Consider the following 12,944-nt stretch of genomic DNA (forward strand, 5'->3'; position numbering starts at 1 on the left):
AATATACATGCAGCCTTGTAAGCAATTAATACAGCACAGAGCTGGAGCCGAGTGGCTCAACCGGGGAGCAGCACAAATCTCAAAGATTTCTTATTCCTTTTGTGTATAATCATCATCTGTTACCAGTTCCTTCATGCCCTTAATACGGCTTCCAGTAATTCTGCGAGGACTGGGATGCATTTATCTCTGGGTTTTTAGTGGTGTGGGCTCTGCCATTACCTAATTGTTTGGTCTTAAAAGGTCTCGGTTAAAAAGTCGAGGGCGGATTGCTCGCAGCTCGTGCTGGAGCCTGGCTGAGTCTCCTTGGGCTGATGATGGGGAGGAGAGAGGGCATCATTTTGCTCAGTTAAAATCCTTCTTTGTAGGCATCACCTGAAGACCCTAAAGCCTCTCCAGCAGGGTTGCCACCCACAGGGGTGGCAGCTCCCCACCTGCCATCCTCCACTTCCCATGGGATCCCTTTCCCCCCCCATCCCATGGTTTTCTGTTAGTTTTGTGTGTACCCAGCAGATGGCATGAGTGCATAAAGGGTTTCTGCAGTTCTTTTCTTATCGGAGGCCTTTTTTAATTCAGGTGATTTTAAGAATTATCAGCTGCAACCTTGCCAAAGACCTTGGCATCACTATCTGGAGCCTTGTGTTTGAGCCCTAACATAAGCAAACAGCCCCCAAGCTCTAGAAAACCTGCTTCCATGCTGCTTTTTCTTGCTGCGCTCTAGAACTGCTGATGGATCTGGTCAAGCTGTGGGAATTTCCCAAGAAAACAAAAGCCCAGTGAATCTCTCTGAACCCAGTGACTCTGCACGTTGGGTCCCGTGTGTGTTTCCTACCATCTTGTAGGGATCACAGCAAACCAGAAGAAAGTGTGCAAGAGGAATAATTCTGACTATATCCTATAAATGAAATATTACTGATCTTTTCTGCTGGCACTGTGGTAGCTGCACAGCCTGGAGGGAGGATGCTGAAGGAGGGAAAATGCTTAACCCTCATGTGTTGGTGATTCATAATTTGAGATGAAAACCTGTGAATTGGCCCTGAGAGACTGAAGGAAACACCTGCATCATGGCTTAAATTCAGGTTTCCCCAGCTGTCTCTCAGATTGGCTTTGCTCCCTGGTGCCAGTCCTCTCACCCACCTGAGGAGAAGGGGGGTTGCTTCCATGTACTGCCCTGTGACCAGGTGTGTTTCTGAGCCTAGAAAGGCAGGATTGCAGCCTTATTGAAAATAAGAGGGGTGAGGGGGTTTTGTTTGTTTTGTTTTGGCTTTTTTTTTTTTTTTTTTTTTTTTTTTCAAAGGAATGGGAGCTTTGGTCTTAGCACAGGAGTTGGGCAAGGAGGTGCTCTGTTCTCTTCCAGTGCATGTTGGCATCCTCAGCATCACTGTGGGAGGAGGCAGCAGCAGGTCCAGGTGTCTGAGCCCCATGGTGCCTCCCAGGATGGGGTCTCCTCACTGTGAGGACCACCTGGAGAACAGAAGGGCATGAGCTGCCTCAGTGGGGGTGAGGAAGGCAGCTCGGGGTCCTGGGCCAAGAATTACCAGAATTAGTCCCTTGTTTGTTTAAGGTGTGAGAGCCTGACTGCAGTAGTGGGGGCAGGTGGTGTGGGCTGGTGGTTCTGCAGCAGCTGTGTGCCTGCAGAGCTTGGTGAGTTAGTTCCTTAAGTCACCTCAGAGTGCTACAGAGCCAAGGATGTTGCAGGTGGATGTGGAAGGGCTAAAGCAGGGCTGTGCTCCAGGAGCCATCCCACCTTGGGAGAGTGTTGGCAAGAGCTGGGAGAGCCTTGCCCAGCCTGGGCACTGGGTGCTGCTGTTCTGTACAGACATGAAACCCTGCTCATGCTCACAGGCTCAGGTGCTTCTGGCAGAGATTTATTTCTAGTCTGAGCAAGAAAACAGTGCTGTTAGCCTACAAGAATGACCTGAGCTGCTCCTCTCTGCGATGGTGGGGTCAGCCCATCACAAAGCAGGGAATTTGGCTCAGCAGGATGCAGGAGGGAGAACATCTACCAGAGAGTCACTTAATGAAGTTGTGGCCTATGGTGACACTGGTGTGGTGTTGGTCCCAGCCTCTTTAGACACAGAAGGAAGAGAAATTTGGCATGGTCCACACAGGCATATAAGCCTTAGCACAGCTTGTTTGGGGCTAATCCTTCCCTTGCTCTCTCCCACCTCAGAATGATGGGCTGTTCCTCACTGCTGCAGAGTGTGGCAGAGAAATGGCTTAATTTAGGAGTGTAACCGTTTTGGGGAGAAATGGGATTAGAAATGAAGGAGCAGAGCAGTGGCTACTGCTTTCCTCTCCTCCTTCCAGCACAAGTGTCATGGTTTTGCATGGGAGACATTTAGGGAAGCCACTCAGAGGTGGCTTAGGGACCATGGAGAGATGCTTTGAAATTATGTGGGTGATGCTGAGAACTTTTTCTCCTGAGGGGAAATGGGGTGATTGGGAGTTTCAGCCCAAACCAAAATGCTGTGCAGAAATGCCTTACATACATGAAAATTCCAAAATACTTTGGTTCAAAACATTTCCTGTCTATAAAGGAGAGGGAAATGTTTCATTCCACCATTATCATCTGGAGCTTTGTTTTATATTGCCTTATCCCAGTGTACAGCCTGAAATAAAAACAAAATTAGGTGATGGAAACCAAAACATTTCAACCTTGTCAAAATTAAATGCTCTCCTAATTTCCCAATGAGTTTTAAGATGTAATTGATGGAATCCCACAAAGCACTTAAGCTTCATCAAATCTGCATTTTTCTGACAGACAATTGTTCATTGAAAAATAAAAACTTACCCATCCCTGCCTTGAGAGGCACCTAGCTAATTATGGGAGAGATGCACACACCAGGGGGGGAGATGAGGAAACCAGTCTCTCCTAATCCCTTTAAAGTCTCGCTGGCTCCCTGGAGCAGGAGCTGACTCCTTTTGTACATTGTGGTTGGAAGCAGAAGCCCCCTGAGCTCAACAGCAAGCCCCGCTCCAAGGAACCTGTGGTTTTGGATTTTATCTCATTAATCCAGGTAAATACCTGTGCTGAAAATGGGATTTGAGGAGGAAAGAGGAGGAGGTTGTTGGGGTCAGGGCTGGTGGTGGATGGGAGCAAACCATCCACCTGCCTGTGCTTTCAGAGGGGGTTTGCACCTCGTGGGCAAGGGGTGGCTGGTTTAAAAGCAAGGGGAATAGCTCAGGAAGCACCAAGATGAGCTGGAGGTCTCTGCCTGCACAGGGAAGGAGTGGTTTGGATGATAAAAGCCCTGTTTTCTCCAGTAGTGGCTTCTTCAGCAGCGTTCCTTGATGGCTTGGCCAGTGCCCCTCTGCTCCTCACCAGACTTCGTGTGCTGTGATCACAGCTGGCTTGGGGCTTTGGGATTGGTTTGGGATATAGGATTTTGTCTGTAGTGTTGTGGCTGGGCTGCACCCTGATGGGTGAGTCAGGTGGGGCAAGGGTTGAATTTCTGTTTCTCTGAAGGTTTCTGGAGGTGCCAGCTTCTGCTGCGACTGGGAATGCCCTGACAGGCAGGAGATACCAGCACACCCCAAAATGGGCTGTTGGTGACTTCTGGAAGGGAAGCAGATTTCCTTGCACACTTCTTCCTGTGTGCAAGGCATCCCACCAGCTGCTTGAAACAAATCCCTCCCTCTTGGAACTGAGGTGCATGAAGACATGGAGTGACTTGCCTGGGAGGGTTCACTGGAGTGGTGGCCAGAGGTGAGGAGATGCTGCCTCATCTCCCCCATGGATCCCCCATCCCACTTTCACAGAGGGACCAGGCTGAGAAGCACAAGCAGCATGCTCTTGGGAGCCTGCGAAACAGATGGGTTTGATTTTCTAAGGCTAAAATAATGATTGATGATCTTTAAAGGGAAAAGGAAGCAAGGGAAAAGGAAGGGAGGGGGAGAAAGAGTGGGAAGATAATGACTGTTATTTCAGAAAATGGTTGTAATGCTCTCCTCTGGGAAGGATTTTCCCCCCTCAGCAGGGTGTCAGGAAGGGCTCTGCCACAGCTGGGGTTGGTGGGGACACCCCTGCCCTGAGGGGGCTCTGGAGAGCCTTTTAGCAACCAGCATTTTGGCCCTGTTTTATCAAAATATTGGTAGAGGAGGGATAAATCTCACACACAGAGACTGAGCTGCATGCAGCCAGGCTCTGTCCTGCTGCTGCTGAGGAGTTTTGCTCACCAGGGGCCTTCTGAGTCAAGAAAACAAGGCAGAATAAGCTAGAATTGTCCATATATATATATATGTCTGTGTATATATATATATATATGGACACAGAGGGGCTTAGTGCATTTGTATCATTTCTGAGCTCCAACAAGCAAATAAACACATGCCAGTGCATAGACAGGAGCTCATTAAAATGCTGGCACTTGCTTGCACCTTAGCAGTGTCTCGGATTAATGTTTTTGTCTCCCACTGAGGAGGTTCCTTGGTGAGGACTCTGCACAAAGGGGGGTCATTAGGGCCTTTGGAAATGGTCCTCGGTGCTCTGTGGCACTGAGCCACCAGCTGATTGTGCTGCCTCGGGCCAGCAGTGCTAGATATGCAGCCTGGGGTCCTGGTCTCACTTCTGGAGATGTCCAGGCATGAGAATGGTGCCTGGAGCAGCACTGGGAGGGGGGTTTGGTGGCAGCTTCCCTCTGTGGTTTTAAGAGCTGGGGGGATTCAAACTCGTCTGTACCCAGAGCATCACCTCCAGCACCTGATAGAGAAGGCTCTGACTAGAAGGCTGCTGTTGTTGAGAAAACAGAGTGGAATAACAAAAAGGGCACTTTACTCTCTACAGAAACACTTAATAAAGTATTCTGCTGTTTTAAACTTAATAATGGAGGAGAGGAGCTGAGCTGAGCAGCTCTGGCAGGCAGCTCGGATGGAGGAGAGCGGATGTGCTCCCACCTGGGGGATCCGTGTCAGTAATGATTTGCCTTCCAGTGACCCCTCACTCATCTTGCTGCTAACGAGCTTTGCAAATGAGAAAGTGAGCAAAGGCTCCTTTTTTACTTTACATGAGCAGGGACTTGTTCAGGTATTTATTTTCCTAAGGCACAATCTCACACATGTTCTGGTGTGTGCTTTTGTTCCTTCCTCCAAAGATGATCCTCCTCCCGTTGTGTTTGCCCTGGCCGTGCTGGGGATGCTGCTGGCGCTGCTGGGCAGAGGAGCTGTGCCCAGTCCTGGTGGCAAGAGGCCACACGGTGCCACACACTGTGCTGGGGTGACAGCAGTGGGCACAGTGGGCACAGGTATCCCATTTTGTTCCAAACCACAGCCCCAGTGTACCGGTGAGGCTGGATCTGGTGTATTCCCAGGGGTGGCTGTGGGCATGTGGCAGCAGGCCCTGCCAAATCTGCCACTCTGTGTCACTTTGGAGATGTCATTTAAAAGTGAAAAAAGCCTGTTTTGCAAAACAACAGATAAAAATAGCACTTCCTATTCAGCACATCCATTCCCTGTGAGTACTCAAAATTCATTTGCTGACTGCAATCACAGGAATAAGGACTTGTGTGCTCTGGGATGGGAGGGGATGGGCTGGTGTCCAACTGTGCCATCAGCCAAACCATGTGGAGCTGCTGGTGGCTCCTTCTCCTCAGACCCCTTGGCAGCAGCAGGGTCTGAGGGTTGGAGCTGAGGGTCATGTTTAGCCTTCAGGACCTGTGTTATCAGTGCTAACACACAACAAGAAAAGAAAGTTTTCTTTTCCAATGCCAAGAGCAATTTTCAGGGTTGTCTGTCAGCACAGAGAAATCAGTTCACTTCTGCATAGATGGAGTGGATTTGCAAGACCGTGGAATTATATTTGTATGGTAACAGCTTCTCCTTGGAGCTGGAGTCCCCCCCTACATCTCCTTTACCTCTCCATAGCATGGATTAAGCACCAGACCCTTTTCCCAAGCTCTGAGCTATATTTCCTGGTCAGCCTCACAGATAAAGGCTGGGCTGGGAATTGGAAGTGAACGCATGCAATATGAGTCTAACGTGGTAAACCACAAACTGTTTTTTCTTTTGAATCTCTGGGTAACAGTGTGTGGGATCCCTTTGCTTCCTGGCTCAATAAATCCATGTGTGGATGAGGGGTGTGCAGAGGTGTTTGCCCAGGACCTGCTGGGGCACCAGCTTTCCTCCCACCACAGTGGGATGTGCCACCTGTGCTCGCCCAGACACCGTTATTGACCGAGTTGCTTATTGATTTTGTAATCATTTTCCAACAGAGCCCCCTGTCCTGTGTCACTGCCAAGGCAGATTGCAAATTGAACTGCACCTAAATTGATGGGGCATTGATTAAAACTCACCGTAATTATTGGTTCTCTGCTGCCCAAGCCAGGCAAATCAATGTCAGCAAGAGCAGATCTGTCCCTTTATAAAAGCACAGTGTACACAGGGTGAGTGCTGGCTTTCCAAGCTCATCCAGAAGCCCAAGCTGATCCATCAGGGAGTCAGGATTAGCACAAACTGGCTTTTTCCATGGTCATTTCTGACTCCTGTGGGCAAGAACATAGCTGCACTCAAATGAACTTCAGTTTTCCCCCAGTCTGATCCATCAGTGGGGCATTCTGATGGGAAATCCTCTGCTCCAGGGGCAGGGAGGTGTGTTACAAAGATTTATAAGCCCAGACAAGCTGTGGCTGCCCCAGGAAGCATCCAAGGCCAGGTTGGAGAGGGCTTGGAGCAACCTGGGATAGTGGGAGGCATCCCTGCCCATGGCAGGGGAGTTGAGCTGATTTTTAAGTCCCCTCCCACCCAAACCATTCTGTGATTTATTGTGCTCAGTAATTGCTTCATCCACCTATTCATCCCTGCAAAACCCTCCATGGAGAGGCTGGTGTTGCCTGGCCAGTATTAATTGCCAAGTTTGCTGATTCCTCTGGCTCTCCTGGGCAGGAACACATCCCAAGGTTTCACTTGGCTCCCAAAGCTTTCTGTCCCTGGAGAGCTCTGTGCTGCAGCACAGCAGCTGACTGGAGAGCCAGCTCTGCTCTGAGCAGGGATGGATGTGGAGAGACAGGAGCACTTTCTTTTGCAAATGCTGTGCTGAGCTATTTGCCTGCTGTAATTAATGACTATTAGGATGCATAATTATGAACTGAAAGGAAACACGTTTCCTGGTGGTTAAGAGCCAAAACTGGAGGAATATCCCAAGGGTGGCCTCAAGCAGAGTAGGATGAAGGGAGGGAGGGCTTTGCTGACCCACTAACCCAGTCACAGGGAAAGAACCATCTTCTTCCTCTGTGGGCTGGAGAAGGTGCTGAGCTCAGCACATGGATCCGTGCCAAAGCAAGAATTCCAAGTGACAGCACTGAAAAGCTGTGGCTGATCCTCTGGCTGTGGTCCTGCAGCTCCTGCTGCCTTACAGTCCCATCCAGGTGCCTTCAGCACCCTGGAAGATCCCTCCGGATCTCTGGGGGGATTTTGAGCAGAGCCCTGCCCCTCCCTGTCCCTGTGGATGTGGGGGAGCAGCAGAGGGGGGGATGCAGTGCTGTGAAGCAGAGGTGCTGTTTGCAGCCAGACCTCCCCGTGTCCTCCAGGGAGATCCTCTCTGCCAATTTGCACAGCTCTGCTTTTACAGCAGACAAGGAGCAGATAAGAGCTGTATCTGCACATTCACAAACACTCTCATCCTGGTGCTGTTTCCCAGGCAGCTCCGGGGTGGTGGAAAGCACAGGCTGCTCTCAGTGTCCTCTCCTCCTTCATTGTTCTGTGTATGCACCTGGGAAGGCTCCTGCTCCCAAGTCTTCTGCTGCTTCCTGCTGCTAATTCCAGAGCTGTGTCTTTGGGACCCTGCCTGCTCTGCAAGGATGAACAGCATCCTATTCCAGAGCCATTTGCTGCCAAGATCCTTTGGATGGAAAAGCCTTATGCCTTCCCTTCTCGCCCTACCCAGTGTCCCCAGGGATGGTGCTGAGGTTTGTAAGCTTCAGAGCTGAGGGCACAGGAGGCAGTGAGGGATCTGAGGGACAACTGGCACAGAGATCAGCACATCCCAGTTGCTGCAGGTGGGGCAGAAGAAGTTTTGATGCTGCTGCTGTAGGGAAGTGGCACAGGGTTTCTAGAGGAGGTAGAGAGAAAGATGCTACCTTATAGCAGGGTAGGACAAGTGTGATGGTTTTTAACTGAAGGAAGGGAGGTTTAGATCAGATGTTAGGATGAAATTCTTCCCTGTGAGGGTGGTGAGCCCCTGGCACAGGGTGCCCAGAGCAGCTGTGGCTGCCCCTGGATCCCTGGAAGTGTCCAAGGCCAGGTTGGACAGGACTGGGAGCAGCCTTGGAGAGTGGAAGGTGTATCTGCCCATGGCAGTAGGGTTGGAACTGGATGGTCTTGAGAGGTCTTCCAACCCAGACATTCTAGGATTCTGTGATGGCTCAGAGGAAGCCAGGAGTCCCTAAAGCCCCTTTCTGCTGTCCCTGTTTGCTTCTTAAGTAGCCAAGAGTGAGCAAGGCTCAGCAGCCCGTCTCCCATCAGGACCTTATCAGTGTCAGTGAACACAAGGTCCAGGGTCTCCTGAACTTTTATTAATATGTACAGCATTTTGCTCACATGGAAAATTGATTTTCTTTTTTAAGCATGAAGTATAGTGGTTTTATAACCTTTCTTCTGCTTGACAAGGGCCATTTATAAGCTGCCTTCATCACTACCTGTGCCGTCTCCAGTCGAACTTATCTTCAAGAAATTCCATAATGCATTTTTAATTGTGAGCTGCTCCAGACAAGATTTATTTATTTTTTCAAGGACTGGCCTTTTTGTTGTTGTTTGTGTGCATGTCTGTTTGGTGAAAAGGGATAAATAACCAAAGTGGAAGTGTGCTTTAATCTGGGTGACAATTTATCAACAGCATTTGCCATCTGCTGGCTTTTATCTTTTGGGGCAAGGAAAACAAGCTGGGGAGCTGGAATTAGAAATTAGAGCCATGGTTCCCTCAGCTGTGGAAAACTGATGAGCCTGGGCTGCAATCCTGGCTGCCCCCAGTCCTGCTTCTGCCATGGGCTGGTCCTGCCCACAGCAGGCATCAAGATCCTTTTGGGCATGATGCCAAGGCCGTGCTTGCTGACCTGCCTGGCATGGGTTGAGATGGATTTCTAGGTCATTCCCAAGCACTGAGATGGTTCTCTGGGTTGGTCCCAGGTGTTGAGGCATTTATTTCTGGGTTGCACTGGATTTTTCTGCATTTTGGAGGAACAGGGAGCAAACACAGAGGGTTGTGAAGTTTTACCCCACACCGGCTTGAGGCTTTATTGCTGTGAAGTTTTGCTGCCTCAAGGATTTCACCCTCCTCCAGAGGGAGCATGAGGGGGGAGGCATTGGCAGCAGACCAGATCCATGCCCCATGGCCCTTGCCCCTTTCCCAAGGGCTGTGCGAGGTGATGCAGGGCTACCCCATCCATCTCCCAGGACAAACTCATCTCCTTCAGATGGAAAAGGAGTTTTGATGCTGCACTGACTCTGGGGTGGGCTGTGCCCTGAGAGGCACAGGGGCTCCAGGGTTGGGGAGGACGCCCAGGTGACCTTTCCTGTGCCCTGTCTCGCTGCAGTGCCCCGAGGACCTGCGGCCCATGAAGGATGGCACCGGTTGCTACGACTACTCCAAAGGGATCGACTGCTCCGACGGCTTCAACGGCGGCTGCGAGCAGCTCTGCCTCCAGCAGACCCTCCCTCTGCCCCACGACCCCTCGTCCAGCACCATCTTCATGTTCTGTGGGTGAGTCCCCTCTAGTCAGTCATCGTAGTTGAGACGGTCACAATCCAAAGCAACACTCCATTTTCAGAAGGCTTCAAACTGTTTTTATTCCAGCCTGCATGCTTTTTATACATTCTTACAAACTCAGAAGTTTACACTTTACTCATTGGTCACGAGAGACAAACCAAGTGCTCGTTGGAACAGGCAGTGACAGGTTTCTCTTATTTCTCCTTCTTTCTTTCTTGTTTCTATGTCAACGACCTTGGTAGAAGATTCTTTCAGGGGTGAATGTGGAGCCTCTCATCAAACTTCTCTCTGGCTCACAGAAGTCACTGTAAAACCTCTTTCACAGTCAGTCACCTCTAAGGCTCCTCAACGAGCAACACCTTCCTATAATTATTGTTTTGTTACTATACACCAAGCTGCAGGTTATCTGTGGTTGATCACACCCAATCCAAAGAACAGCATTTTCTAAATCTGCACGTTCAAACAACACTTGCTGCTCTTGTATTGGCATCACTTGCTCTGTTGTGTGTGCTGGTAAAGCAATAGCCTTGGCCATTGGCATATTCTCAGGAATTACCAATGGTGGGTGCAAAGCCTGAGCTAAAACAGTTAATTCTTCATTACAATTTGCTAAAAGAAGGGATGGATAAATTATGAGCCCCAAAATACTGTTTCTGTGTTTACCTATAATCAAAAATCCTTGTCTTTTCCATGATGTTCCAGTAATTCCTGTGGGAATTACCACATGACTTGCATTCACCTCATCTCCATCCCTGCCACCTCCTGTGCCACCCATCCCAACCCAGCCTGGAGATGAGTGTCCAAGAAAAGGAGCTGACTTCCAGCAGGGAATAGAGGCACCTGGTTTTCCTGAGGGAAGTGTGAGGAGCAGTGTGAGCAGATGCACCTTCCTTCTCTCCCCCACTGTGTGACAGTACAGTTTGATCTGTGACTCACTGTGAAGGGACCCAAAAATTGTACATTGTGTGTTGGAGGGGAAGGTGTAGGATTTGTTTAGAAAACACTGCTTTTAAAATTTACTTTTTTTTTCCCTCCCCTGTGCCTCCCTTAAAAATAGAATCTCATCCCTGATTTTGGCCAGGATCTTATAATCCTACACAATTTAGCATTTTCTCTCAGGAAAATCTCCCTGGCTGCAGTGTGCTCTAAAAGGAGCTCAGTGATTATCTGGCTTTGTGCTGCACAGCTGCAGCCATCCACCGCCTGCCCCAGCCCCACGGCTGGTTCACACTCTCAGGCACACTCAGGAACCTACTCCATGTCCCAGTGTGACAGATTAGGATGAAGAAAAGGGAAAAAAGCCCTTTTGGAAAGAAAATGCCCACAAGCAAGAAGGGGAGTGAATTCCTAGCAGTAACTCGAGGAGCATCCGTCAAGTCCCGATGCCTGCAGGTGCAGCAAAGACCTCACGCAGCTCTGACTGCTGGCTGGTCCCTGGGAAGAGCAGCCCAGGGAGCTCTGCCTGTGCCAGTTTCTCCTTTATTTATCCCATTTTTGCTGCTTTGTTGTTGTTTTTTTTTTTTTTTTTGCCCCACCCCCCACCTTTATTATTATTGTTTAGCAGCTCAGAATGACTGAGTCACCAAAACAGAGCACGTTTTCTGCTCTTCTGCCTGAAGAAGGGGTTGGAAATTCATGTGGGCACCAGCACCCTTTGTGGGGAAGGTCTATAAAATCTTGGGACATTCCATGGTCTCCACCCACACAAATCTGCATTTCAGCCTTGCATCCTCAAGGACAGAGACTCTTTCCCTTTTTTTTTTTTTTTTTTTTTCTTCCCCTTCTTTTTTCATAATCCCTTTGCAAGGCTGAGCTGCGCTTTGGGAGCAGGCAAGGAAAAGTGTGACAGACGGGTGGGAGCTCTGCTTGCAGCAAGCCCGGGTAGAGGTGGGGTTGGTGTTAAGCACTGGGGCTGTGGGGAGGAAGGAGTAGGGAGGGAACAGAGGATTCCCAGTATGGTGGGAACTGACAAAAAGGCTGGTGGAAGAGGAGGAGAGGCAGGATGGTACATTTACAAAAGATTCCACTGAGGTGTCCAGTGTCTGCAGTTAAATCACATCCCTGCTGCCTGCCTCGGTTTCCCTTCCTGTCAATTGAAGATGAACATGTGAATCTTACCCAGAATTGGCTTGAAAGTGGGATCAAAGAGCAGAGGAGCAGCCAGGCTGGAGCTGCTTCCTTGCAGGAGGGTATTTCTAGGGGGAAGAAGGGGCAGGGGCTTGATTTTGCTTTGCTGTGATGTGGGAAATGTTTGTACCCGAGCACCAGACACACAGTGGGCTCAGTTCTGCTCTCCAGCACAGCTCCAGGCAGGACAGCATGGAATAATGGAATGGTTTAGGTTGGAAAGGACCTGAAAGCTCCTCTGATTCCACCCCCATGCCATGGGCAGGGACACCTTCCCTCAGACCAGGGTGCTCCAAGCCCCACCCAACCTCACTGCAGGCAGATGGGCCACACTGCTATAGGAGGGAGGGGAGCTGGGAACCAAGCCCCCATTCACTGGTCACCCAACCCAGCCAGGACAGAGGATTTGGGCTCTGTGACCCTTCACGTGTCCAAACAACTGCTGCAGGTGTTGGTGGTGCTTGGCTGGGCTCAGAGAGGCTCCTGGGGTGGGTTGCTCTGTGCCTGCTCATCTCACGTGGCCTGTGGTGCCCCACAGGTGTGTGGAGGAGTACAAGCTGGCCCCGGATGGGAAGTCCTGCCTGATGCTGTCTGACATCTGCGAGGGCCCCAAGTGCCTGAAGTCGGATGCCAAGTTCAATGACACCCTTTTTGGGGAGATGCTGCACGGCTATAACAACAGGAGCCAGCACGTCAACCAAGGGCAGGTGTTCCAGATGACTTTCAGGTATGTCCTGGTTCTGCTCCTAGTTTTGGGAATATCAGGGTGGTGAGCTGGGACCGAGTTCCAGTGGGACAGAGCCAGCATCTCTGATTTGCCCATGAGGGGAAGAGAGCAAGAGGATAAAAGCATCCATGGCTTTCCTACCTGCTCATTGTTCCCTCTGGCAGCAGCACAGGATCCCCCTGGGCTGCTCTGTGTCTTGTCAGGATGAAACACATCCAGGTGTGCTCTGTGGGCCTTTCTCAGGAGTGTTGCCTCATCTCTTTCTAAACACTGATGTCTTCCATCTCCATGATATCCTGCAACAACGAGTTGTTTGGTTGTGTGTAGTGTGGAAGAGCATTTCCTTTGCTGTGTTTTCAGCCTGTGCCAGCTGGTTTCATTCAGTGCCCCCATCACAGC

General features: G+C 50.1%; 1 protein-coding gene across 1 annotated transcript in view; it reads left to right on the forward strand.

The window, feature by feature from the left end:
- ASTN2 (astrotactin 2) overlaps positions 1-12,944 on the forward strand; it is a 320,188-nt gene that overhangs the window by 173,426 nt on the left and 133,818 nt on the right. The window contains exons 12-13 of the mRNA XM_053996162.1: positions 9,519-9,685; positions 12,357-12,545. Coding sequence (XP_053852137.1) covers positions 9,519-9,685; positions 12,357-12,545 — 356 coding nt within the window. The remainder of the gene's footprint in view (positions 1-9,518; positions 9,686-12,356; positions 12,546-12,944) is intronic.

Source organism: Vidua macroura, chromosome 21 (genome assembly GCF_024509145.1).
Source record: "Vidua macroura isolate BioBank_ID:100142 chromosome 21, ASM2450914v1, whole genome shotgun sequence".
Taxonomy (NCBI): domain Eukaryota; kingdom Metazoa; phylum Chordata; class Aves; order Passeriformes; family Viduidae; genus Vidua; species Vidua macroura.